At 38.2% G+C, this 26,071-nt stretch overlaps 1 protein-coding gene across 14 annotated transcripts in view; it reads left to right on the top strand.

The window, feature by feature from the left end:
- The window catches only part of FAM13A (family with sequence similarity 13 member A), a 381,052-nt gene that overhangs the window by 58,570 nt on the left and 296,411 nt on the right, over positions 1-26,071 (top strand). For all 14 annotated transcript variants that reach the window (XR_003680461.2, XR_008617746.1, XR_008617749.1 and 11 more), the window contains one exon: positions 659-836. Coding sequence is in view for 6 of the 14 variants with exons in the window: in XM_028491594.2 (XP_028347395.1) it covers positions 659-836 (178 nt within the window). In the remaining 8 variants the exon portion in view is untranslated. The remainder of the gene's footprint in view (positions 1-658; positions 837-26,071) is intronic.

Here is a 26,071-nt window from a genome sequence, read left to right as displayed (position 1 = left end):
CTTCACTGTATTTAAATATTGACAAAACAGACAAATCTTTGAGAACTGAGGAGAACTTTTCACATGTCTGCCTGTGAATTTTGGCACATCGTTGGATATTTTTGGCTTTATACAAGGTTTTTAGGCTTTTGTATGAGGAACATATCAAATTCTAAACTATATGACGTGGGCGATTAAAAAGCTGTGTAAAAATTAAAAGTTTCCTTCAGTTTTCTCTGTGCACAGATTCCTGATTACTAAATTTGGTGTCACTCATGGTAATCCTGGAAGGTCTCTTGTATCAAATTTTATTCAACCAAGAGATTCTTGTTTTTAACAGACTTGAAGACAAAAGTCAAATGGAAGATTCCACTATGAACAAAAACCCAACCATTATCTAAATTTGTGTCATGAAAACACAAAATTGAAATACTAACCTATTTTATGCACTGAGTAAAAAGCTTGTGGTTTTCAAGATGTCTTGAATAAGTTAGTTATTCTTTAAAGTCAAATGCTTGAGGATCAAAGAAAAGGCAAAAATGCCTCTTTATAATGCTGTATCTCAGTCCCTGGGAATGATTTTCTGAATTAAGTGTTATAATGTATTGTACCTGTGTATCTTTGTTATTGTTACTGTAAAATATGCCTGAGAACATTTTTTGTTCTTTTTTCTTTCCAGATGACAGAAATGATGCTCCGGAGAGTAGCTTAAGAGCCTTAATAAAAGAGCTGCCAGACACCCACTACTGCCTCCTCAAGTACCTTTGCCAATTCTTGACAAAAGTAGCCAAGCACCATGTGCAGAACCGCATGAATGTTCACAATCTCGCCACTGTATTTGGGCCAAATTGCTTTCAGTAAGTTAGTGAAGTTTTGCTGTTAATATCATCACATATTGCCTTTTCCTTTACAACTTCCTGAAATCACTGCAATGTAGAAACATATTTCAGACTAAAAAGTCAACCAATTTATGTTGGAGAAGTTCCATTTTTGGTATCGGGCATTTTAGCCTTTTTTTTCATCCCAATTTTGAAGAAGGAAGCTATGTCTTTTTATGAAACTGTAATTTGTAATGTTTCAAACAACCTTATTTAAAATTCTGGAAATGAGTTTTACTTTCATTAAAATGGACATTTAAAAAAATCTAATCTTAAACATTGATTAGAAAAAAGGGAAGGAGTTTGATATAGTATGTAATTTTTTTAATAGTGATAAAGTTCAAATCATTGCTAATAGATAGAAAATAACAAGCAGAATATGTCAGTGAGAGAAGAATGTAACCTCAGCTACATTTATTTATTTTCTAGGAATAGACCAGAAATAAACTAGTCTCCTTGGTAGGTGCTATATTTCTAGCCACAGAACTTTGGTAAAACTTTATATTTTCCCTGTTATTCCTTAAAGCTCTTTAATCATTGATACATGAACTATGATCTTGTAAACCAGAGACTTTGCTTTTAACTCTCCTGTTAATACCTCTGATATCAGACATCCGTCTACTTATAAGGAGAGAGAAAGAAAGACCACTCACACTTTAAAGCTCTCAGAAGTTCTCAGCAGGTTTCTTTTGTTTGTTTTTTTTTTAAATAGTATATCTGCTTATCCACTCCATTTATCTACAGACTCATTCAGCTGCCCGGAACTAGTAATATTACAGTCGTCAGAATGACTCTAAATATAAACTCTGGCTTAGATCATAGTGACTGTGGAGAGAAATTCTACCTTGAATAACTAATCCCCCTTGTAACCTTAGAGATTTACATTTTAAATAATGGCATAGGATATGTTAGGGTCTTGTGAGTAGATATCTCAGACACGGGCTCCACTAACATCTTATTCAGGAGCCCTGTGATAGTAAAAAGACTGTATTTGTTCTTTTTTACACTTATCTGCAGAGTAAACCTTGGGTGACCTACGTGTAAGAAATAAAGGTAAGTAGAAAACTGTTCAGTAATTTTGAAACCCTAGATTCTAGAAAAGGTGAAAATGAATTTGTAAATAGAATGCTTATCTAATGACATATGGACCGTACTTCATTGCTGACTTGTTGGATTGGGCTTGATCTGGAATTACTGGTAACCTGCTTCAATTAGTCAATCATAATATCCACTAAGAAATGAGTTATATGGTCTTTTAATCAGTATAGCTTTTCAAATTTTTTTATTGTGGTAAAATAAATATAATATAAAGTTTACCATTTTTACCATTTTGAGTATGCAGTTCAATGGCATTAAGTACATTCACATTGGTGTGATCTACTAATTGATGTGTATTCCTAAACTTTTGGATTTTGAAGTCACTATTAGGTACTTTTCCCACTGAGATAGAGTATGATAGTTATAGCAGGTAGAACTTATTAAGAACTTACTAAGTACTGTACTCATTTATCTGATTGAGTCCAAAGAGGGAGAGATGGTTTATTTTGAAGTTGAAGTTCGCCGATTTAGGACAAGAAAATAGTTACTTCAGTTCCTGTGACCACAGTTAGGTCATTGACCACAGTTAGTCCGTAACTGTTATAAAAATCATCAGTAGAAAGCCTGCCATTTAAGGACAGTTCTCTCACCATGAACCACTGAAAGGCAAATGAAATACTTTTCAATAACTTAGGTGAATACAATGTATACATTATATGGTCAGTAGAGGAGGATTTTTTTCTGAAAAGTGGAAATCCTCATGAAATGTTATTTTTTTAAAGGCTATAAATTTTAGATACAGGATGATATTGTTATGAAATATACAATAGTAAAACTGGAAGGAATATACCAATAATATATGATTGGTATTCTGGATGCTGGGCTTCTTGGTGACTCTTAATTACCAGGTTTTCAACATGTACTTCCAGTTATGGGTTATTAAATGTAGATGATTGGGTAATATCATCACTGTAAAATATTCAAACACTGTAGAGGTATATAGGATAAAAATATCGTCTATTAGTTCCTCCCATTCCAACCTCTTCTCTTTAGAGATAAAATCAGTAAAATACATACCAGTAGATACGTATCCTTCATTTTTGGGGGGTGGGCACGTTGTGCAGCATGCGGGATCTTAGTTCCCCCATGAGGGATGGAACCCGTGCCCCCTGCAGTAGAAGCGCCTAGTCCTAACCACTGCACCACCAGGGAAGTGTCCCCTGCTGCTTCTTTTTGAACATAGCCATAAATTTTTTTTTTTTTTTTTTGGCCATGCTGCGTGGCATGCGGGATCTTAGTTCCCTAACCAGGGTTTGAACCTGCCCTCTGCAGTGGAAGGGCGGAGTCCTAACCACTGGACAGAGGGGGAAGTCCCATAAATCTATTTTTAAATATAAATGGGATTAAGATGCATATATTGTAAAGCTGGATTGTTTTTATGGGAACACTAGAACTTTTAATGACAAAATATTTATGTACCTCATTCTTTTAACTATTAAAAGTGTGAGTTTATTCTAACTATCCCTCAATTGATGAGCACTGAGGTTGTCGATTTTTTGATATTAAAACAGAGTTGCAGTGCACACCCTGAGTGTGACTCTCTGTGTACACTGTCTTATTGCTTTGTAGAAGTTGTTCAGGTCTCCTGTCCGTTATAAAGATTACAAACATTTTCTCCCATTTGTTGTTTGTCTTTTAGCTTTATTTATGGTGCTTTATAAACTTTTTTGATTTTAATTTACTGAATGTGTCAACTCTTCCTCTTTTTATCAGAATTTAGGTCTTAATAGTATTTCTAAATAATATTAATGTCTTGCTTAATACTAATAATATCATAAAGGTATTACAAAACATTTTTCTTTTGTCATATTTATAGGCTTTTATGATTAGGTTTTTACTTTATCTAGAATTTATTTTTTATTTATTTTTTAATTAACTAATTTATTTATTTATCTATTTTTGGCTGCGTTGGGTCTTCGTTGCTGCGTGCAGGCTTTCTCTAGTTGCGGCGAGCGGGGGCTACTCTTCGTTGCAGTGAGCGGGCTTCTCATTGCAGTGGCTTCTCTTGTTGCGGAGCACGGGCTCTAGGCACATGAGCTTCAGTACTTGTGGCACGTCGGCTCAGTAGTTGTGGCTCGCGGGCTCTAGAGCACAGGCTCAGTAGTTGTGGTGCACCGGCGTAGTTGCTCCACGGCATGTGGGATCTTCCCAGACCAGGGCTCAAACCCGTGTGCCCTGAATTGGCAGGCAGATTCTCAACCACTGCACCACCGGGGAGGTCCTAGAATTTATTTTTGTATGTATCACATATGGATCCAGTTTGATTTTTCTTCAAGTAGATAGCTAATTGTTAACCAAAGCATTCATTGAGCAGTACATCTCTTTGCTAATTTACAATGCCAACTCGGTCACATACTAACTTCCTACACATACGTGAGTTTGTTTCTGGTGTTTGTATGGCTTCTTCCTGTTTTCCATATTTCTATTACATTTACCCTTTCAGAGGAATTTTAGAGTCTCCGTGGTAAGTGGTATCTCATTGTGGTTTTGATTTGCATCTCCCTGATAACTAATGACATTGAATATTTTTTCATGTGCTTACTGGCCATTTCTGTATCTTTGGACAAATGTCCATTCAGATCATCTGCCCATTTTTACTTGGATTTTTTGTCTTTATTATTGAATTGTAAGAGTCTTTGCTATATTTTGGATATAAGTCCCTTATCAGATGCAGAATTTGCATATATTTTCTCCTATTCTATGAGTTGTCTTTTCATTTTCTTGATTGTGTCCTTTCAAACACAAAATTTTTAATTTTGATAAAGTCCAATATATCTAGTTTTTCTTTTGTCACTTATGATTTTGGTGTTGTATCTAAGACGATTTTGCCTAACCCGTGAAGACTTTTTTAAGAGCTTTATTGTCTTAACTCTTACACTTAAGTCCATGGAGTTAATTTGAAGTTAATTTTTGTGTGATGTAAGGAAGGAGTGCAGCTCCATTCCTTTGGGTGCAGTTGTCCTAGTACCATTTGTTGAAAAGACTGCTTTTCTCCATTGAATTGTCTTGGCACTCTTGTCAGAAATTGGTTAACCATATGGTTAGGGTTTATTTATGGACTTTCAGTTTTATTCCATTGATCTATTATATATATCTATCCTTCTGTAGTTACCACACTGTCTTGATTCCTGTGGCTTCTTAGTAAGTTTTGAAATCAGGAAATGTCCATCTTCCAACTTTGTTCTTCTTTTTCAAGATTGCCTCTTGCATTTCCATATAAATCTTAGGATCATATTGTAAATTTCTGCAAAAAAAAGCCAGCTGGTATTTTGATAAGAATTCCCTTGAATATGTAGGTCAATTTTGGGAGTATTGCCAGCTTAACAATATTGAATCTTCCAATCTATGAACATGGGATGTCTTTCTACGTACTTATGTCTTCTTTAATTTCTTTCGACAACGTTTTATTGTTTCCTGAGCACAAATTTCATACTCTTTTGTTAAATCTATTCTTAAATGTGTATTCTTTTAGATGCTCTTCTAAATATGTTTTCTTAATTTTATTTTCAGATTGCTCATGGCTAGTGCTAACATAGTTTTAATTTGCATTTATTTTATTATAAATGAAGTGGAACATCTTATATTTAAAGGCCATTTGTGTATCTTTCTCTTGACTTGTTTGTTCGTGTTTTTGCCCATTTTCCTATCAGGTCCTCAGGGTTTGTTTTGTTTTTTTTTCTCTTGTTGGATATTGATTTATTTTGCTCTCTTTTTTTCCCCTAGTAAACACATTTAAAACTCTGATTTTCTCTCAGTGTCATTTTGTCACATCGCATTCAATATTATTGTATCTCTTCTTGTCATAGTTTGGATTGTCCAAGTTCTAAGCACTGAGACTGAGGTTTTGAGCCAGAGTTTTATTGGGTAGTGCTCTTTGCAACCATACCTGTAAGGAATAGAGGAAAGAAGGGTTAGGCAGAAGTTGAAATGCTATACAGTGGTAACAAAGGCCTCACTCAGTCACAGCATTACTTAGAAGCTGCGATGGCTTTTCAGAGATACCCTAAATTGAGTCAAGGAGGTTGGTCCATTTACCCCATCTCCATCAGTCACTGGAAGTGAGCTGTGCCCAGGGAGGTGGTGTAATCTTAGGCGAGGGACTTGGCTATGAGCCATAATTAGGCGACATTCTCGGCACCTGGGGTAATGAATATTTCTGGTGTGAAGGGGCATGTGAGGCCCACAAAGTCCACTATATTTGTATAATAATGTTATAATGTTTTTATAATATACTACGGTACAGGAATACATATTTTTCTATGAAAAATTCAGCAAACTTTGGACTGTAAGCTGTATATGGTTTTTCTAGGGAGATCCCTAATATTCTAGTTTCTAAGACAAGTACAAGTCCTCCTAAAGAATGTTATTCTTAGAGATTAGAAGCAATTGCTTTCCTAAGTTTTGATAATTATTAAAATGGGTACTGGATTTTCGGTGGTTTGGATAACATGACATAATAAAAGAATGTTATTCTAGTCCTTGTTCTGTCATTTGATAGGTGCAACCTTCTGTGTTATTTATTTTTCTGTTAAGTTTTCTGTAAAATGGGACCTATAGAGTTTGCTTTGAAGCTTAAGTGAGACTATAAGAGAAAGTTCTGGTGCATAGTAGACAATTGGTAAAGTGGTGTTGAAATGTGTGTACATTTAACTGAACACATTTACAATTGCATTAAGGAAAAGATCAGGTTTTATACATTTTGCCCATCATACCGCTTAATGAAGTGAGCTCCTTATAAATGTGAGATAAGAGACATGACATTTTGTTTACCTCAGTTGTCTTAGTTTTCACTTTCTTCTTACATATATTATGATCATACAGTATTGAGTACGCCATTTAATATTTAAAGAAGATATTTTTTCTTGTCCAGTAAAACTTCTAAATACAAACCAACTTTTTCAAATTATCAGACACACATCTTGTGACCTCCCCAGATTACCTTGGCACTATCCACCTCCCAGATGAATCTGCCACCAGGGATTGACTGTTCAGCTGCCTTGGGAATGCTGGATCCTTCTCCTTGGCTGCTGCCTTGCAGCTGGGCCAACCAGCCACCTGCCCAGAGCTTCCCCCATCACTTTTGGACTCTGGACTAGGATCTGAATTCCTGATGGGCTGCCAGAAGGGCTGGATAAGGTAACCTGAAAGTCTAGAACAGTTAAGTCCTTCTGAGGGAACCGTAGCAATGCAGAGCAGGAGTTGGGAGGAAACCAGCTAGATCCCTTCTTTCACCCTCCCATGGAGTACTGCATGCCATGGCTTCTCTCTCCTTGCAGCCCACCTGCTGAATTCCAGGCCATCAAACAGCATCTTTCAAACAAACTGTCGTGGGTCTTGGTGTTCTTTGCAAAATACCTATGCACACTATCCCTGTTTCACATCCCCACTTGCCTCTTTTCCTCACCCATGTTGACCTGTCCCCTACTTCCAAAGTTATGCACCAACATCCCTATCCTTGCCGCAGTCTCGGGTTTTTGTTTTTTGAGGATCTGCTCTAAGGCACCGTGTACCTAAGGACTCAGCAGGCTGCTCCAATACAGGAAGAAATCTATTTTCTTAAGTTATGGTGAGAGTGTTGTACTTTAAGAATTTTAAAGAATAATGTTGGCTGTGCATGTTTTTTTTTTTTTTACATGCTGACTTTGGAACCTAATTTCCTCATAAACAGCAACTTCACTGTAAACATTTTACCTCCCCAGTATTATTATAGGAGTCCTTGGAGTTTGAAGTTTCCTTTGAGAAAAAGTATTCAAAGCTGAGAAGGATGTTAGAAAAAGCTAAATATTTGTATTTACTCTTACTTATTATTAATTTAAAAATCTATTTGTTAAATAGACATTGATGAAGAGACCAAAGACCCCCTAATGATGCTTTAGCTGAGTTTTTTTTTTTTTTTTGGTTGGTTAATATTCTTGACACTCTGCATTAAACTCGTTGTGTAGACTCAGTTTCCATCATTTAATAATATCAGTAACATCAAAATTTAATATCCAGTAATTAAAACAAATCTGCTAATTGTACCGATGAGTAAGCCACTTTGATCAAACTTTGCTTCCTTTGCCTTTTGTCTATAGATCAGGAAGTTAATCCTATCCCTTAAAACAAATGTTTCAGTGTTAATAAGGTAATCAGTAATATAGGTATTTCTGAAGCTTAAAGAGATCAATTTTAGATTTTGAATGATAAGGCCTTCCACATGTGCTTCTATCCGAAATATTACGTTTTTGCTTAGAGACAGCATAAAAATGGTTTTAAAGCTGCTATTGGCCTCTTTCAAATGTTGAAAAAAACCCAGTAAGTTAATGGTACCAAGTCACTAACTTATAACCTGTGGTTACATGATCAGTGTATGTGTGTGTGTGTGTGTGTGTGTGTGTGTGTGTGTGCGCGTATAATTAGGTATTTGGACATCAGTTAATATTAGATGAGATCAGCTAAATTTGTAGAGATAAACAGGATGTGTAACCAGATAAGCCTACAATGTTGCTGTCATCTTATCTGCTAACTGCTACTAAGAAGCTTTGTTTGGTTTGTAGCCCAAATGTTACTTTTGGGAAATTGGTCCTTTGGATTGAAAAATGTAGATGGTTGATCTTTTAAAAAAATTAAGCCCTAGCCCTAGTCTCACATATTTATATATTTATAACCTGTTGACATATCTATTTATAAACTGCAAGTCGTTCAAGTAATTTTTAGCACAATTGTATATATTATCGTCCTCCTCCATAAACATGTTTTTGGCAATTAAAGAATGGGTGAGTGGAAAGTTTGGTCTTTCTCTGCTGAAACCCGGACCAGCCCTTTCCCATGGTTACTTCATTGCCTGTACTTCTGTGTTATCAATCACCCATCACTTCTAATTGTGTTAATTGACTTTCCAGTTGCCTTTTTTTTCAAAATGGGTATGTTTATTTTTTATTATAAACGTAACATTAATTTAAAAAGAAAAGTTTTTTTTCGTACCAAAAAACCACAAGTATAAGGATGAAAATGAAAATCATCCATAATTCTACACCCACATTCAGTCATTTTTTGTACTTTGGCTTATGCGCTTCCATATTCTTTTCTCTGAATGCTCACATATATATTTATATTTGTTTGATTAAAGATGAGGTAGTAAAATATTCCTGCTTTGTAACCCTTATTTAAAAACTTAATGTCATCTTCTGTGGCATTTTTCCATGCTTATAATTTTACCTCATCATTTCTAATGACCTCATAGTGTTCTGATCTTTTGATCAATATTCTTTACTTAAGCCATCCCTATAAATGGCATTTCACAATCTTTTTCTCAGCAATGATAATAGGTAACATTTATTGAGTGCTTACTTAAGTTCCTTGCAATGTTCTGGGTGCTTTTCATTTATTTGCCAATTTTATCCTTAAAACCCTATTAGGCAAATACTATTATTGTCTGTACTTGACTCATGAAGAAACTGAAGCACAGAAAGTTAAACTTGCTGCAGGTCACATGGGTAGGAAGAGGTTAGCGTCAGGAATCGGAATCCAGACAGCCTAGCCCCTCAGCTCCAAGCTCTTGATCACCACTCAGTAACTGTTTCCCCTATAAACAGCATTGCAGAGACTATTATTGAACATATATTTTTCGCACGTCACTGATTATTTTCTTTGGATGTACTTTTAGAAGTATACTGGACTAGTCAAAGGATATTTGTATCATCACATTTTTTCTTCATCGAGAGGTTGTACCAGTTCATGCTGGAGCGTCCACCTCTGAATGTCTCCCTTTTCCCACACCTTCTCCAATACTGATGTTATTATTTTTCATATTTGCCAATATAATAAGTGAATATTATTTCTTGTTAAAAAATGTTGCTTATTTGATTATTGTGAGGTTCAAAATATTTAAAAACCTGTTTTCCCATATAGTTTTTCTTTTGTAAATTGCCTTTTTACTTTTTTCAGCCTTTCTAAGCTGGTGGCTTTTGTTTTTGTTTTTTGTTTTTAGTAATCAATTTGTAAGGGTTCCTTTTGTAGTACAACTATTAATCTACTGTTATATATTAGAAATACTCGCAGCTTATAATTCACATTTAAACCTCATAATTCTTTTTGCCATAAAGAAGTTTAAAATTTTTATTAATCCTGTATATCAATTTGTGTTGTTTGGGTTTGATGTTATCCATAAAAGACCTTCTACCTCAAAGTTGTAAGAATATTTACTTATATTGTCTCAATATTTTTGCAGTTTAATATTTTCATAATTAAATCTTGAGTATATGTGAATATTAGAAAAGGTATGATATGGGAATCTAAAAGTTATTAAATATTCTCCTATATTTTATCATAGCATATTTATAATTTTTTAAATAGTTACTGAATTCTAGTGAAATTTACTTTGGAAAAAAGTATGCTTTAAGAGTGTAATTTTTTTAAAAAATGTAATTTTTCACTGAAATAATTAGCCTGCTAACCAAACACCTAGAGAGTAATTCATACTTTGCCAAGTGATTCAAAAAGTCACTTTTGTCATTACTATATCAAATTTTTAGATATATTTTGGCCTTATCTGGGCTCTCTTCCCCTACATGAATGTATCTGCTTCTCTGGTGCTAGTATCATACCCTTTCTATTTTAATGTCCTGAGTGGTATTCTTCCACTTAATTCTTCTTTTTCAGGATTTTCCTGGATAATTATGTGCATATATTCTCCCAGAACATCAGAATATTTTTCTAGATTGAAAAATTCCCATTGAGTTTTAGTTTTAATCAGGTATGGTTTGAAATATTTAATACTGAGTCATTCATTTAGTAAAATGACATATCTCCCCATTTAGTCTTATTTTTACTTAACAGATTTTTTCCCTAAAATTGTAGACGTTTGCAAAAATATGTAAAGTTGTCAAGTATACAGTGAAAAATCATCCAGTAATCCTAGGTAATACCAGAAATACTAACTTAAAATGTTTTGTCTGTTCCTTTCAGCTTTCTTTTTATGTATATATTCTTTTGTAAGTTTTACGTTTTACATTTTATATACCTTTTTAATCCTGCTTTTTTTTTTTTTTACAAAACATTAAATTATAATGTTTCCCATGTCATTTAAATCCTTTAGTTTTACATCTTTTTTGTTTGCTCATAGCCAAGATTTTTTTGTATAGAAGATGTCAGACTTGTATATTAAATTCTGTGTGTATACAAAAAGTATATCCTCAATTATTATTTCTCAGGGTGAATCCATAAGCATAGTTGGTACTCTCATACTTTTATTGATAACAAGCTGAAGTGTACAAAGTATCGATCTTTAGGATTACAGAAGCTAAAATAGAACTGAAATTTATTTTGGTTTTTTCCATTTGAAACTCTGAACTAGGCAAGAGAATAATCAGTTGATTTTCAGAGAGAAAAAAACCACATTGGCGCAGAAAGATTTCTACATTATCCTTGTCCCTTACTCAGATGAATAGAAGTATAGGTCGAACCATATAAAACTGCCATTTTTCTAGTTCAAAATGGCCAAATATTGCAATTACATATAATTAAATCTAATAGGAAGCTCAAGTCTATTATTCCCTTTATTATCAGCTAAGAACATGAGTTTCAATCATAAGAAATCAAATGTACATATTGAAGATGATACTACAAATTCTGTATTAGCTGTTCTCTTACTTTTTTCCAGGAATAATGATGGTGTATAATTTTATATGACCCATACATAGTGTTCTTCCCAATATTCTGTGTGAAGGTAGAGTAAAGTTTATTACTCTGGTTAATGGTAATAATGATGTGTCAAGCCTTGATTTTTTTAAACATAAGCAATTAGAAAGGGTGCTTTTTGATCTTGGTCTCACTCAAGAGATGGCAATGTACTAACCTTAGATCTGCAAGTGGTTGCAAAAATAGAAATAGATTGCTTGTTTGTAGTATATGAGATAAGCAACCAATAGTACTGAAAAATGTCCAGGGTAATTGACATCTTTTCTTATGAGAAATAAGAATTTACTTTTATATTGCAAGGAGCAGAGATTTTTTCCCCCCTAGTACTCTTAGGTCAATACATTTAAGGTCAGTGCTGATGTGAGAAAAAGGGTAAAGTAGATGGCTTTGCAGGTCTTTTACCCCATCACTATGATGCAGTGTTTTTAAAATGTGTGAACCCTTCTCTGGAATATACCTCTTTAGAGAATAACCAGGCGCAGTAGTTGAACATTACTGATTGGGGCCAGAGCAAACAAATTTCTCATCCTTTTCAAAATAATACCTTGAGTCCTTCAATGTCTGTGGGAATGCAGTAAAAAAGCAATAACGTCTGCCTGACCGTTAGTGATCGGCTGGGGAAATGTATGGTCCAGGGTAAATTCAAGGTCCTTTAAGTCAGTCAGTTATTTATTAAAGAAAAATGTTCAGCCAGAAGCCATCAACACTACTCTGTTAAATACTGATTTAAAAAATGAAGTTGCACGTTCCCTTCAAAAATACCTTCAGAGGACTTCTACATTCGTGATCTTGCTTATTCCTTGTATCACTATTAGGAAGAGAGAAGGCCGGTTGATTTTATTTCACAAAGGCTGACTTGAGGCTCCATCGGGTGGCTGGTGGCTGGGTGTCAATGATTGGCTTCAAGTTATATAACTTGTAGGCAGGGAGACTAAGAATAGGATGTCTTCTGATTCCTGGCCTGCTGGGTTTTCCACTACATCACATATTTTCTCAACTACAGAAGTTGTTATTTACTGCACCGTGCTTTATCTCAGCAGTCATGGGTTACGTGCGGGATTAATAACCTTCCTTGTATTCTTTGCCTTGATGTCCATACGTGTATAGTCAGTTTTTAAATATAACTTTAAAAAAATTGAAGAAAGCATTTAAAATGAATATTCTTCTCTTCGGGAGGAAAACAACAAATGCAGACTCTCATAATTCTGCTTTCTCATTTCATACCTCTAAAAGAAAATTCAAGTGAAAGCGAGATCAAATTACTAATGTAATGGCTGCTGTCTATAAGATTTCAAGTAAAAACTAGTGCCATATGTCTTGTTCAAGGGTAATCTTAAAAATAGCTCTTGACCTTTAAACCTTTTGGCATCATCAGTGATGACAAGCAGCAGATTTAGGCATACATGCAAAAATATATAGATATATACATTGAGACATGTTACCTCACTGTTGACAAACTCCAGCGACAAGTTTATATTCTCAACATTACATGTGGGCATGTATGTACACTTACGTAATAATCTCCAGAATTATCTTACACCCCCATATCTGCCTTCTACATTTGCAGTTTCTTTTATTTTCCTCTAGTCTTGAAGGAGCAGAATTCTACTCCCCCCTGTTATTAACTAGCTTTGCGACTTGAAGCAAGTCATTTAATTTTTCTAACCTTCTATTTGCTACTAGTTGATCCGTGAATTTCTTTTCAGCATTAAGATTTTGTTGTGACTTTAGTTTTCTAGAATTTTTATTTATTTGGCAAATGTATTAATTTTTTTTTTTTTTTTTGCCGTGCTCCGGACGCGCAGGCTCAGCGGCCATGGCTCACGGGCCCAGCCGCTCCGTGGCATGTGGGATCTTCCCGGACCGGGGCACGAACCCGTGTCCCCTGCATCGGCAGGCGGACTCTCAACCACTGCGCCACCAGGGAAGCCCTGTTGGTAGATTTTTTGATGATAGCCATTCTGACTGGTGTGAGGTGATATCTCATTGTAGTTTTGATCTGCATTTCTCTAATAATTAACAGTGTTGAGCATATTTTCATGTGCTTTTTGGCCATATGTATGTCTTCTTTGGGGAAATGTCTATTTAGATCTTCTGCCCATTTTTTGTTTGGGTTGTTTGGTTTGTTTGTTTTTTTTGACATTGAGCTGCATGAGCTGTTTGTATATTTTGGAGATTAATCCCTTGTCGGTCGCTTTGTTTGCAAATATTTTCTCCCATTCTGTAGGTTGTCTTTTCATTTTGTTTATGGTTTCCTTTGCTGTGCAGAAACTTTTAATTAGGTAGGTCCCATTTGTTTATTTTTGTTTTTATTTCCATTACTCTAGGAGGTGGAGCAGAAAAGATCTCGCTGTGCTTTATGTCATGGAGTGTTCTGCCTGTGTTTTCCTCTAAGAGTTTTACGGTGTCTGACCTTACATTTAGGTCTTTGATCCATTTTGAGTTTATTTTTGTGGATGGTGTTAGAGAATGTTCCGATTTCATTCTTTTACATGTAGCTGTCCAGTTTTCCTAGCAACACTTATTGAATATATGTACCGTATCTTCTTTATCCATTCATCTGTCGATGGACATTTAGGTTGTTTCCATGTCTTAGCTATTGTCAATAGTGCTGCTGTGAACACTGGGATGCATGTATCTTTTCAAATTATAATTTTGCCTGGACATATGCCCAGGAGTGGGATTGCTGGATCATATGGCAACTCTATAAAATGGACTTAGTATTTACCTCATATAGAGATAGGAGGCTTAAGTGAGTTAAGACGTGTAAAATGCATATACCTAGCAAGGACTCAGTGAGTGTTACTTTCCCCCCCGCCCCAGGTAAACACCTAGTGCAAAGGCTCAGAGATGAGGATAAGCTTGGCATGTTCGAAAAACAGAGAATAGGTCTGTGTTTCTGCAACATGGTAGGAGATGGTGATGTGAAGGGAGGCTGGGCTGGATTGTGTAGAATTCCCTTAATTAGAGTGAAGTTCTCTGATAGACGGAGTTCTCCGCACAATGGAAAGCAGAAAGTAGTTGGGAGGTTTTAAGCCGGGGACTGACGTTGTCTGATGCACAGGTTTAGAAGATGGCAGTGGGCTGCACTGGGGGAGAAGTGTGGAGGACTGTAGACCGGCCATCAGGGTGGTCCTGGGGAGGGGAGATGGTGATGTGGCCTGGGGTGGTGGGGGGGTGGAGGCAGAGTGCCCAGAGCGCCCGAGTATTTTGAGCACTTGAAATCATGTGGAGGAGACACCTGAGGGAGAGAGTGAAACCAGAATGGTGGACAAGGTCCAGGCCTAAATCTCGACCACTAGCCCTGCCACCGCCCGGCCCCCGTTCCATCGCTCGGTGTGCCTGGTGGTCGTTTTTACTTGTCCAGAAATCTAACTTGCCCCCTCACGCTGCCTCCCGGCCTTCCATCGACTCCTGTTCCTGCCGTCCTCCGTTCAGGCACCGTATACCTCCTCCTTCCTCAGCAATCCTCGTGATAAAAATCAGTGTTCAGTTCTGTTACTATTGCTTTATAATATTCTTCCAATCCTGGGTCTTCTTTAAAGTTTTTCCTCCCATCGCCCTACTTCAGACTCTTATCATCTTCTCCGAACAGTGCAGTAACTTACCAGCTGAAGTCTCTGCCTTAAGACTTTTCCCGCACTGTTCCATAGTGCGTGTGAAATAGGGCATCATCGTACTTGTGTAGCACATTCGAATTTTTTTTTTTTTTTTTTTTTTTTTTTTTTGCGGCGCGGGCCTCTCACTGCCGTGGCCTCTCCCATCGCGGAGCACAGGCTCCGGACGCGCAGGCTCAGCGGCCATGGCTCACGGGCCCAGCTGCTCCACAGCATGCGGGATCCTCCCGGACCGGGGCACGAACCCGCGCCCCCTGCATCGGCAGGCGGACTCTCAACCACGGCGCCACCAGGGAAGCCCGCACATTCTAATTTTAAAAGTGCTTTTGTGTCTGCTACTTCATTCTCATAAAAAACTATATCCCCTCTTCTGATGAGGAAGCTGGGGGCAGTGAGGCGCTATAACTTGTCCAAATCATAAAACTAGTAAGTGGTTGAACAGAGATCTGGCCCAGGGTTTTAGATTCCACATCCAGTGCTCCTTCCGCTGTATTCCAATGATTTATGTCTTCTCCAGCACCAGGATTAATCCACTTAAGGATGCAGTTTTTCTCTTGTCACTTCTTTGCTCAGAGCCAGATATTGCCTAGGGAGAATTCAACTCTGGCGGGTAAGGCTTTCCCCAGTCAGGCTTGGCCTCTGCTCCTGCCTTGAACCCTCAGCACAAGGTACACTGCCCCCTTATGTTCCCACCTACATGTATTGTTCACACCTTTCTTCCAGTCAGGATCACCCTTATTTTCCCATCCCTACCTTCTACCTGAACCATCCTGTGGGCTTATCAGGGAGCCAGGTTGTTTCCCAGCCTCCTCCAGGAAGCCTCGTCTGGCCGCTGCTAGCCACTCCTACCCGCAAGCTCTCCATCCTGTGTTAGAAGGCAATCTAGAGCCTGAAGTTAAGCCCGGGGTGGAGACCCACCTTTGCTGCTTAAAAACTATGCCATCTGGATAAGGCATGCAACTTTTCTAATCCACAATTTCCTATATCGAACATAGAAATTATGAACCTTATTACAGAGACTTGTCGTAAGGATAAAATCTAGTGAACTGATGTGGAAATGATGTGTCTTTAAATGCGACCACTGTTGTAGCATTCGATTTTATGACCTCCTCGGAACATCTTTTATATTGATGACATTGTTAGTTAATTTCCTCACAAATATTTCATGTCTCCTTAGTTAAAATGTATGCTCCTTTGACGGAGGAGGCTGGTTGTACTTCTTTATGTAACCCCAAAGCCCCTGACAGCGTTATACAGATTTCTGTTGAATAAGTATAGTAATTTGAAGATGCAGAGGCGAAACAAATGCCACTTGATTCTTTGAAAAAAATTAAGGCAGTTATTTAGCTCTGATATCCTGGAATTTAAATACCCATTATTCTGGATAAGGTGAAAAGGGTAGGAACATGAAGTAAGAAATATGAAAAAAAAAAATGGGAAAAGGTGGGGACAGGCCATTATTCTGGATAAGGTGAAAAGGGTAGGAACATGAAGTAAGAAATATGAAAAAAAAAAATGGGAAAAGGGGACAGGATTAAAACCTCCAAAATACCTTTGGAAATTAAGTCAGTGATTTACCTGCTGTTAAGAAAAGAACAGTGTATATCCTCTCATGCACGTCAGGCAGCAAAAAAAAGACTGAGAACAACTGCCAAGTGAATGAATAAACTCAAAACAAAATGTTTCGTTGTGGAATAAGTAATTACCGTATCCTTACTTCAGCACAGCTTGATTCTAGGTCAGGGCCAAGAGAAAATTTGAGAGCTTTTTCAAAGAATCAAATTTACATTGCTTCTGACCCTAATATTTTGATACTTGCTATGTTGGGGACACGGGTTGTCTGCCCCCCACTTCCCAATTGTTTAGAAGTGGTGTGAAGTTGAAACTTTAGAAAGGTGTGTCCTGTATGTGTGTTGTATCAGATGCTGCAGGTAATTCTCACTATCAGCCCTTCTTGGCCATTGGACCCAGACAGCCTCCCACCTTGAGTCAACAAACCTTTAGTCAATAGCGCAGGCATAATGGCACCTCCTCTGAAAGGAATAAACAGGAAAAGTAAGTATGCAGTGGACTTAATTGTGGAGAGCAAACACCTACACCGCCACGGACTCTGTCACTCAGCCAGCCCTCTCCATGTGGCCGCATAAAACTCTTGGTAACAACTGAGTATCAACTGATTTACAGGCTCCAAAAGAATCTTCCTTCCCTGCAACCCCCGACCCACCTCCTGCCCATAGTGGGCCTGACTGTTGGTTGGAGTTTGGTTTGCTCTTCCTAAAGGTATGTCGGCCCAACCTTGTCCCACTGATTTTTCTTTCCATTATTCTTTCCCACGTTACAAGTCAGATGGAAATGTCTCTCATTTCTGTAATGATCAAAGATAAGGCACACCACTTGGACATCATCTCACAGAGGGCTCATGCTGTAAATTAAGAGAAACGTGAAGACTTGACAATATTCGTAGCTAACCCTCTAGAACAGTTAAAATGTTAACATGGAACTTACTAATAAAAGCTCTACTAAGGGAATTTGGTACAGTCTGTCTAAACTGGAGATGGTTACATATGAAATACTGGTGGTATTGGAGAAAGTGCCTATAAAAAAAAATCAAGTAGATTTTGGAAGGGAATGAGATTATTCATTCATTGACTTTTATTGAGCACATCCTCTGTCATGGGCGTGTAGTGTGCCTCAGACATATAGTGGATGAACTGGAGAGACATCCTGCCTACCCTCAGTGAGCTTATGTTTTTGTGGAGGGAAACAGACAAAAACACTATGCAAATAAATAGTAATTACAATAATAGTCACAGGTAACAGTGTTTATTAGGTGTCAGGCACTGTTCTAACCAAGTTACATATATTCATCTAATCCTAACAACAACCCCATAAATTGGGTAATGTTATCCCAAATTTACAAATGAGGAAAGAGACACATGTAGGTTAAGTAACTTATACAATGTCATGCAGCTAGTAATATAGGGAGCCAAGATTTAAACCTAGATACAAGGCTCAGAATTTGAATTCTTGACTTCTACCCTGTAATTACAAAACACAACAAGGGCCCTAGAGTGAAAAACAGGGTACTGAGCTGGAGAATACTGAAGAGAAAGAATGATGATTTTCTAGCAGGTTAAAAGTTTAGATTCTACTTTAGTAACTGCAGTGTTTTGTTTTGCATGTATTAAAGATAGGCCCATGATGCTTAATTCAATATAACATTTCTGATTAACTTTATAAGCATTTTTTTTTCTTTGTAGTTCATTGGAAGAAGCACTAATGTGATTCCTTTTAACATGGAATACCAGAAGTCAGGACGGACTAAAAATAATGAATATTGTAACTGAATGTCAGGGATTCAACTTTAGTTGAACCTACATCCTATAATTAGTAATAAAGCAGATAATAAACTAGATGGAAAAATAAATAGCTTTTTTGTTGGGCATAAGATATAGCCCAACGTCTAGGCAGAAAGATCACTGATGGTCCCCCTAATGCTGTAATTCTTTGACTATTGCAGGAAAAAGGCCAGAGGTGAGAGGGGACAGGTGAAAACTTCACTTTTGTCTTGTTTGGTGCCAATGTCTAGCACACCATGCCCAGCACATGATAGACCCCCAGTGTGTATTTGTTGAATGAATGAATCTGAAGGATGAATTCTGTTTCTAATATTCTAGGTAAAGGAGGGGAGGGATGGAGCCCACGCAAGTTTATTGTTTAATTATTTGAGGAAAAGCAGTTACCCAGAATTAATCTAAACTGTACTAATAATCTATTTAATTCGAATTTAATAAATAGCAGTCCAGTTTGGAAACCGCTTAAAGCAGAGTGCATGTTAGTTTTGTGACTCGCTATGCTACTAGCTGGTGCTCTCTGTGAAAGGTTCTGGAAGAATGTAGTTGTACTAACGATGTTATCCAGACTTACGTCCTATATCAAATGCCACTTCCGCTAGAAGACCTTTCCTAATGATAGTACTTTTTAGCTCCTAAACAGACAAATCACTCCCCAAAATACATAATGCTTAACTCCTGTTCGTACCTTGTGCCAGCTTGTACCAGCCTGTACATATCTCGTGGAAATACTCTGTTAATTATGCCGGTTTGTACCTTTCCTATGGAAATAGTCTGTTCATTATGATACATAATTTTCTTCCCCTTCACCCTATTATATAAGCTCCTTTAGGGCGGGACTCTCTTGCCTTTTATCTTGGCATTGTCTGAGGCACTTCCCACTGACAAAACAGTAAGTGCTTAGTAAATATTTGTTGGATCGAGCTGAGCTGACTGTTTACATATTCATTCAATTAACTGTTCTGGTTGTTCTCAGTCAGCTGAAAGATAGGCGAGTCCAGTCCCTCACCACCTCCTGTTGCCTCACTAGGTAGGCAGACGGCAGCTACTTGCATTTCTCGTTGACTGTTCAGGAAGTTTTTGTTTGTGTTGAACGGAAGTCAAACCTATCGCGTTTCCTGGCGAACGGGAAGTTGTTTACAGCTTCTCTTCTTCACCGGTGCTGTTGTTTAGTGCGACCTGCCCGAGGATTGTACACCAAACGGTTTCAACTCGGCACTCATTTATTAGTTGGCTCGCCATCAGATGACTTACCTCTTGCTTGTCCCTGTTAAGTAAAATGTGGGCGTCTGCATGCTTGAAATACCCTTCATGTCGGTACGATCTGTTTCAAATGATAAGTATCCTACCATCTTACCTATACATTTCAGCACCAGCTAACAAGACTGTTCGGTCCCTCAAACAGATAACAAGGAGCTATGAAATATAATTATGTTTTTTAAAAGAAAACTTTTGAAAAGAAACCCTGGTCATCGTCTTACTATTCTAGGGAAATTTGTCACCACCCTATGGAGGTAGAAAGGATACACTCACCCATCAACATTGCTTATTCAGTAAAGACATATATATATTTTTGTTTGTTTGTTTGTTTGTTTTGCGGTACGCGGGCCTCTCACTGCCGTGGCCTCTCCCGTTGCGGAGCACAGGCTCCGGACGCGCAGGCTCAGCGGCCACGGCTCACGGGCCCAGCCGCTCCGCGGCACGTGGGATCCTCCCGGACCGGGGCGCGAACCCGCGTCCCCTGCATCGGCGGGCGGACCCTCAACCACTGCGCCACCGGGGAAGCCCAAGACATATATTTTTTAAGGTTAAACATACTGTGTAATGAAACTTTGGTATATAATTAATTTTCAGGGGACTGATTTCAATTTAGTAGACCTAAGAGTATATGGGTTAAATACATTCCAAGAGTCGCGTGAAGGAATGCCGTTCGTTACTCACAGGTAGAAGAGGCTTTCTTATCTTTCACATAGTATGTTGTTTACTTTTTCATAGAAATTATTTATGTAAAGTATATAGTTTGATGTTTAGTAATGGCTTTTTACTAATGAAAATTGTTTTTCTAGGTGTTACCACTGAGGTGAAATTATTCTCTCATCTCTAAGAAAAAGGTTTCAAATGAAACTGTTAAGAGTATTAGTAATCTCTCTCTGGGTGGCCAACCTGTTGCTATAGAATAAGACCAGCTTATTAAATGTTGTTTGTTTGGTCTGGGTGAGGAAATGATACTATTATCAGATTGCTAAGCTTCACAGAAGCATATACTCTCATCACTCTAAAATGTTTTTAAGTAACATTATTCCATTAAAATGGTACTCTCTCCTTGTTAGGTAACTAAAGTACTACCCAAAAGGGCAAAAGGAAAAAGCAGAAATTACCCAGTGACCCATTGCTCTTCACATTTTTCTGAACATCCTTTTAGAAATCTCTACACAGAAATTTAAAGGCATTTTACATAAAAGAACTATTCATGCTTGCTATTCTGTTACTAACTTTATCTTATAGATGATAAAGATGCCATGAACATCTTTCTATGTCAGCAAACATTAATCTATACACCAGTTGTAACAGTTATTGTAATATTCCTTTATGCTTTATAATTTGCTGTATTCTCTTTTGATGAATATTTAGGTGGTTTTCAATTTTAGAATATTATCCACTCACACTTCAGTGGTCAGAAAGGTCCAGAAAGGCTGGTTGCTATGAGTGAATGGTATATATCCCATAAATATTCCAGTGACTTCTAGTTATGTCATAAAATTAAAATCTACATAGTTTTTAGATGACTCTTTCATGATTGACACATATATAGACGTATGTATGTATGTACACACACTCAAATAGCAACGACTCCTTGGTGATACAGCCCAGTAACCCCTTGTTCCCGCCGCCCTGGAGCCTCCCCCCGCAGCCCACTCCTTACGCAGTCTGCGTTTAAACTCCCAGACTTAGAAACTCTGCTCCCCAGTGTTTTTCCCACCTCCTTTCTTTCCCCTCTGGAAAGTTGCAAATGCTGAATTTTTTTTTTTTTTTTTTTTTTTGGCTGCGTTAGGTCTTCATTGATGCCCGCGGGCTTTCTCTAGTTGTTGCGAGCAGGGCCTACTCTTCGTTGCGGTGCGCGGGCTTCTCATTGCAGTGCCTTCTCTTGTTGTGGAGCACAGGCTCTGGACGCGCAGGCTTCAGTAGTTGTGGCTCGTGGGCTTAGTTGTTCCTCCGCCTGTGGGATCTTCCCGGACCGGGGCTTGAACCCGTGTCCCCTGCACTGGCAGGCAGATACCTAACCACTGCGCCACCAGGGAAGCCCAATAATTTGTTTTGGTGTTTCCCCATTATTGGCAGATGTAGGTATTGACATTACATGTTAAATGAATGAGTGAGTTTTAGGTAAAACATAACTTACTGCTCTTTTATTTTTAAAACGGGTGTTTTGTTTCAAAGTATTCATTCCAACTATATTATTTTCTGTTTTTTGGTTTTTCTATTTCAAGTATATAGTATTTCAAAATTTCTTTGGGTTATATCAGTTGCTCTAGGCTAATTTGGCGTTAAATCACCAGTTGATCACTGTGTTTATCAGAAAGCGTATTCTGAATTCTCAAACTGACTTAAAGTGAACTTCGGAATACAACTGTAAGAGGGGGCCTCCTTAAAGAAGTTTTAATAATTAGTACAGATGTACTTTTTGTGCTACTTAACGAGGCACTTCATCAATTTCCATAAGAAGTACAGTTTTGTTCAAGTTTCTTCATAAAGTTTCTTCTCATTAGCATTTGTGTTTTTCGGTTAGTAACTGTTCCTTGTGTTACAACTTGCACACTTCTGGTTTACAATATAAATTGTTACATGTGTGTTCCACAATAATCCTGTACATTTTTTCAGGAAGCAGTTTTACAAGAGACAATGCCTACACTTAGAAAGAAACCCTACATTTGGTTGTAGGTTAAAAAGGGAATTGGGAAAGCCATGTTGAAAAAAAAATTCAGAAAATCAGAGATAGGTCTGGCCAGGCAACTGATTAAAGAATGTGATAATATATCAAGATATATCAAGATGAGTATTCTACTTTTAAAATGTTCTAATAATCAGGATAAGGAAGTTATTGTTAAAGAAAATAAAATTAAATGTATTGGGGATACTTCTGTATGTTTCTTCCTACCTGTGACTTCCTTCATTCCTCTCTCTCCATGAGAGTACTCAAGTTAGTCATCTTAATACCTTTGTTGTTGTAGAAAAGAAATCGTTTATCGTTTTGCTCTTTTGTGTATATCGTCTTCCTTTGAAGCAGGTGATATTCAGGGAGCAGAACCAAAGGATTTTTTCTGATCATTTGGGCAGGCTGGCTTTTATCCCTCTGTTTTTCTCTCTCTATTGTTTTATAGTTGAACTGAATCATCAGTTTTTTTATATCTTCAGGTACACTTCCACTCAGAACTAGGATAAAAGTTTTTAAACTGCCTCTCTCACTCAAAAATCAAATAGGCCTTGGGATGTTGAAAATTGTGTTGTTTATTTAAAAAAAAAAAAAAAAAGCAAGAGAGGCAGAAAGAAATAACTGATAGTTTATTTTCCTAAAGGATTTCCTGCAGCATTTTCACTTATGTCCTGCAGAGAGGTGGGAGATTGCTCTTGTCTTGTGTAGGTATTTCCATGCATATGAATTGCCAACCACTTTGAATCTGAGATGACTGCCCCTAGAACTCTGGAATGTGAGATGTGTTTTTAAGACCCCAGAATCCTTTCTTTCTCAGTGTCTAGGGTATTTGGGGAAGACATTTCCAGAGCTGTCCTGGGGCCTTCTTGCTGTGGGCCTGGCAGCTTCTACTGTGCACAGTGGGGCGTAGGAATATGGTGCTCAAGCAAGAAGGGACTCAGATGCCTGGGTTTGGAGTTGGTTTTAAACCTGCCTAGAGAAGTGACTGCAGTGGAGAGAAGAACTTGCCCTCACAGTTGCCCATATGCTAATCCTGGAACCAGTGAATATGTTACTTTATATGGGGAAAGGGACTTTGCAGATGTGGTTAAGGAAAAGATCTTACGATGGGAAGATTTGCTGGGCTGTCTGGGTTGGCCCAGTGCAATCACAAAGGCCCTTAGAAGAGGGAGGCAGGAGGGTCAGAGAAAGAGCTATCATGACAGAAGGAGAGGTCAGAGTAATGCAAGAGGAGGCCCCCAGCTGAGGGATACAAGTGGCCTCTAGAAGGCAGAAGGGTGAGGAAGCTGATTCTGTCCCGGAGGGAACGCAGCCTTGCTGACCCCTTGATTTTAGCCCAGTGAGACCCATTTTGGACTTCTGGCCTCCAGAACTGTAAGATAATAAATTTGTGTTGTTTTAAGCCACTAAGTTTGTGGTAATTTGTTACAGCAGTAGGAAACTTATGTAGTGACCTTGGGTAAATTCCTTAAACTTTAAGCCTATGTTTCTCCATCTTTTTTTTTTTTTCATAATAGCTTCTTTGAGATATATTTTTGCATATCATAAAATTCCCCCATTTCAAGTGTACAATTTAGTGATGCTTGGTAACTTTTCTGAGTGGCGTAACCATCACCAAATCAGTTTTGGAACGTGTCTTTACACCTCTTGTAAGACCCCCCTTGTCTACTTTATACAGTTAACCCAACCTCCAGGCAGCCATTAATCTACCGTCTTTATAAATCTTCCTTTTTTTGATATTGTGTAGAAACAGAATCATACAGTATGTGGTGTCCTGTGTCTTTTTTTTTTTTTCCCCCACTTTGACTAATATTCCTTTATGTCTAACAGACGTTATAGCAACACCCTCCTCCTAGGACTGTTGTGAGGATTCAATCAGATTGTGAATTCAAAGTGCTTTGCAATAGTGTCCAACACATAGTCAGTGTTCAATAAATGTTCTTTTTCTACTACTTCTACTACTTATTATTCTTTCTGTTGCTTTTTTCAGGTTCCTGAAAAAATTCACAAAAATATATTTTGACACACTGTGCTACTGTTGCTCTTCTACTCTTATTTATGTTGTGAGTAATGTAAATCTAATTTATGTGTTAAATTGATTTTGGAGGGTGACGTCAGAACCTAAATACCATGCTTACTTTTTTTTTTTAATTAGAGGTTGACTATTTTGTTATTAAACTGTTTATTTTCCGGCAAGGCTGTTGCTTCACTGTATAAAAAGAACACCGGCAAACACAGTATATTGCAAAATGAAGGTAGTAATGGTCTTCGTTGGACACTCTACAACTAACAAACTTTTCTCCACTGCCACTTACTTCCAGCGGGAAGATCGTTGAGTATTTTGACCCAAACCAGGGATGGCTGTAAGCAAACTGCAATATTATATGCAATACAAAAAGGCAGTGTTATCCTTGAATTCCGTAATTTTTATAACTAGTTTTACCACAGATAATTTCAGGAATTCTGAATATTATAACTGGAGACTAGCCTAAAAATCATAGGGTGCTGTGAAAAAGATGCGTAGTGTTTATCTGAAGTCATTAGGAAGTTGAGGGGTATTTTCTTCAGGAAACATGGTTGCAAGTGGATTCTTTCGCCAAAAGTTGCTTTTTAAAAATCTCTCCACCCCTAACTTAAGACAACTATGCTAGATTAAGTTGTTTCAGGGTAGTTTATTTAGGGGTTCCATTTTCACTCCTCAATAGACGTTAAGTATTTCTCATATGCTTCTTCGCTCGTTCGGTCGTCTAGTTCTGAAGGGTGCCTCCGTGTCGTCTTGATCAGCCCACCCTCTGCGTAACAAGTTTTGCTGACAAGTCCTGGGTTTTCTGCCAGAGCTTCATTAATTTCAGCTACTTCCGTTAGAGGAGAATAGAGTTCGCTAGGCGCTTTCACACTCTCCGAAGCACCAGATTCCTCTCGTTGGTTCAGGTCTGTCCCAACTTCGGGCAGAGACTACAGTCAACAGCACCTCCCGAAGCTTCCTGTGCCAAATTGCTGGTGGGCGCGGTTCCGGCACCGCCTCCCGTTGTTACGCGTGCGCGTGCGGGTCTGTGAGTTTCCGCAGCCGCCAAGGCCGCCGGGCAGGGCGCGTGGGCGCGCAGGCTGCAGACGGCGGTCCCCGCGCTCCGTGCCGCTGCCTCGCGGCGCCCTGTTCTCCGGGCCACGCTGCCCTCTCCTTGCCTTGTGAGAGACTATGTTCTGTGCTCTAGGTGACTGATTCACAGCGCGAATTTTTAGAGCACAGTCGTTTCCTACTTGGGAGCTGCCTGTATTCAGAGAGATGATGTGAGTGTTGTGAACTTGCCTTGAAATTGAGGGAGGTCTTTTACCTGCCGCTCTGCTGCCACCGGCATGGAAGGAAAAAGACTAAGCGGCGTCCAGTCTTCAGAAGCTCTCTGTGAGAGTCACAAATCGGCGAGGGGTGTTTAAGAAGCACTTTGGAGTTTCTTTCATTTTGACCGGCAGACCGGTATCCTGATGGGATTTGAATCAAGAAAATCAGAGGGCTTCCCTGGTGGCGCAGTGGTTGCGCGT

The sequence above is a fragment of the Physeter macrocephalus genome, chromosome 7, assembly GCF_002837175.3.
Source record: "Physeter macrocephalus isolate SW-GA chromosome 7, ASM283717v5, whole genome shotgun sequence".
Taxonomy (NCBI): domain Eukaryota; kingdom Metazoa; phylum Chordata; class Mammalia; order Artiodactyla; family Physeteridae; genus Physeter; species Physeter macrocephalus.
Note: the sequence above shows the minus strand (reverse complement) of the source record. Positions and strands in the feature narration are given on the sequence as shown.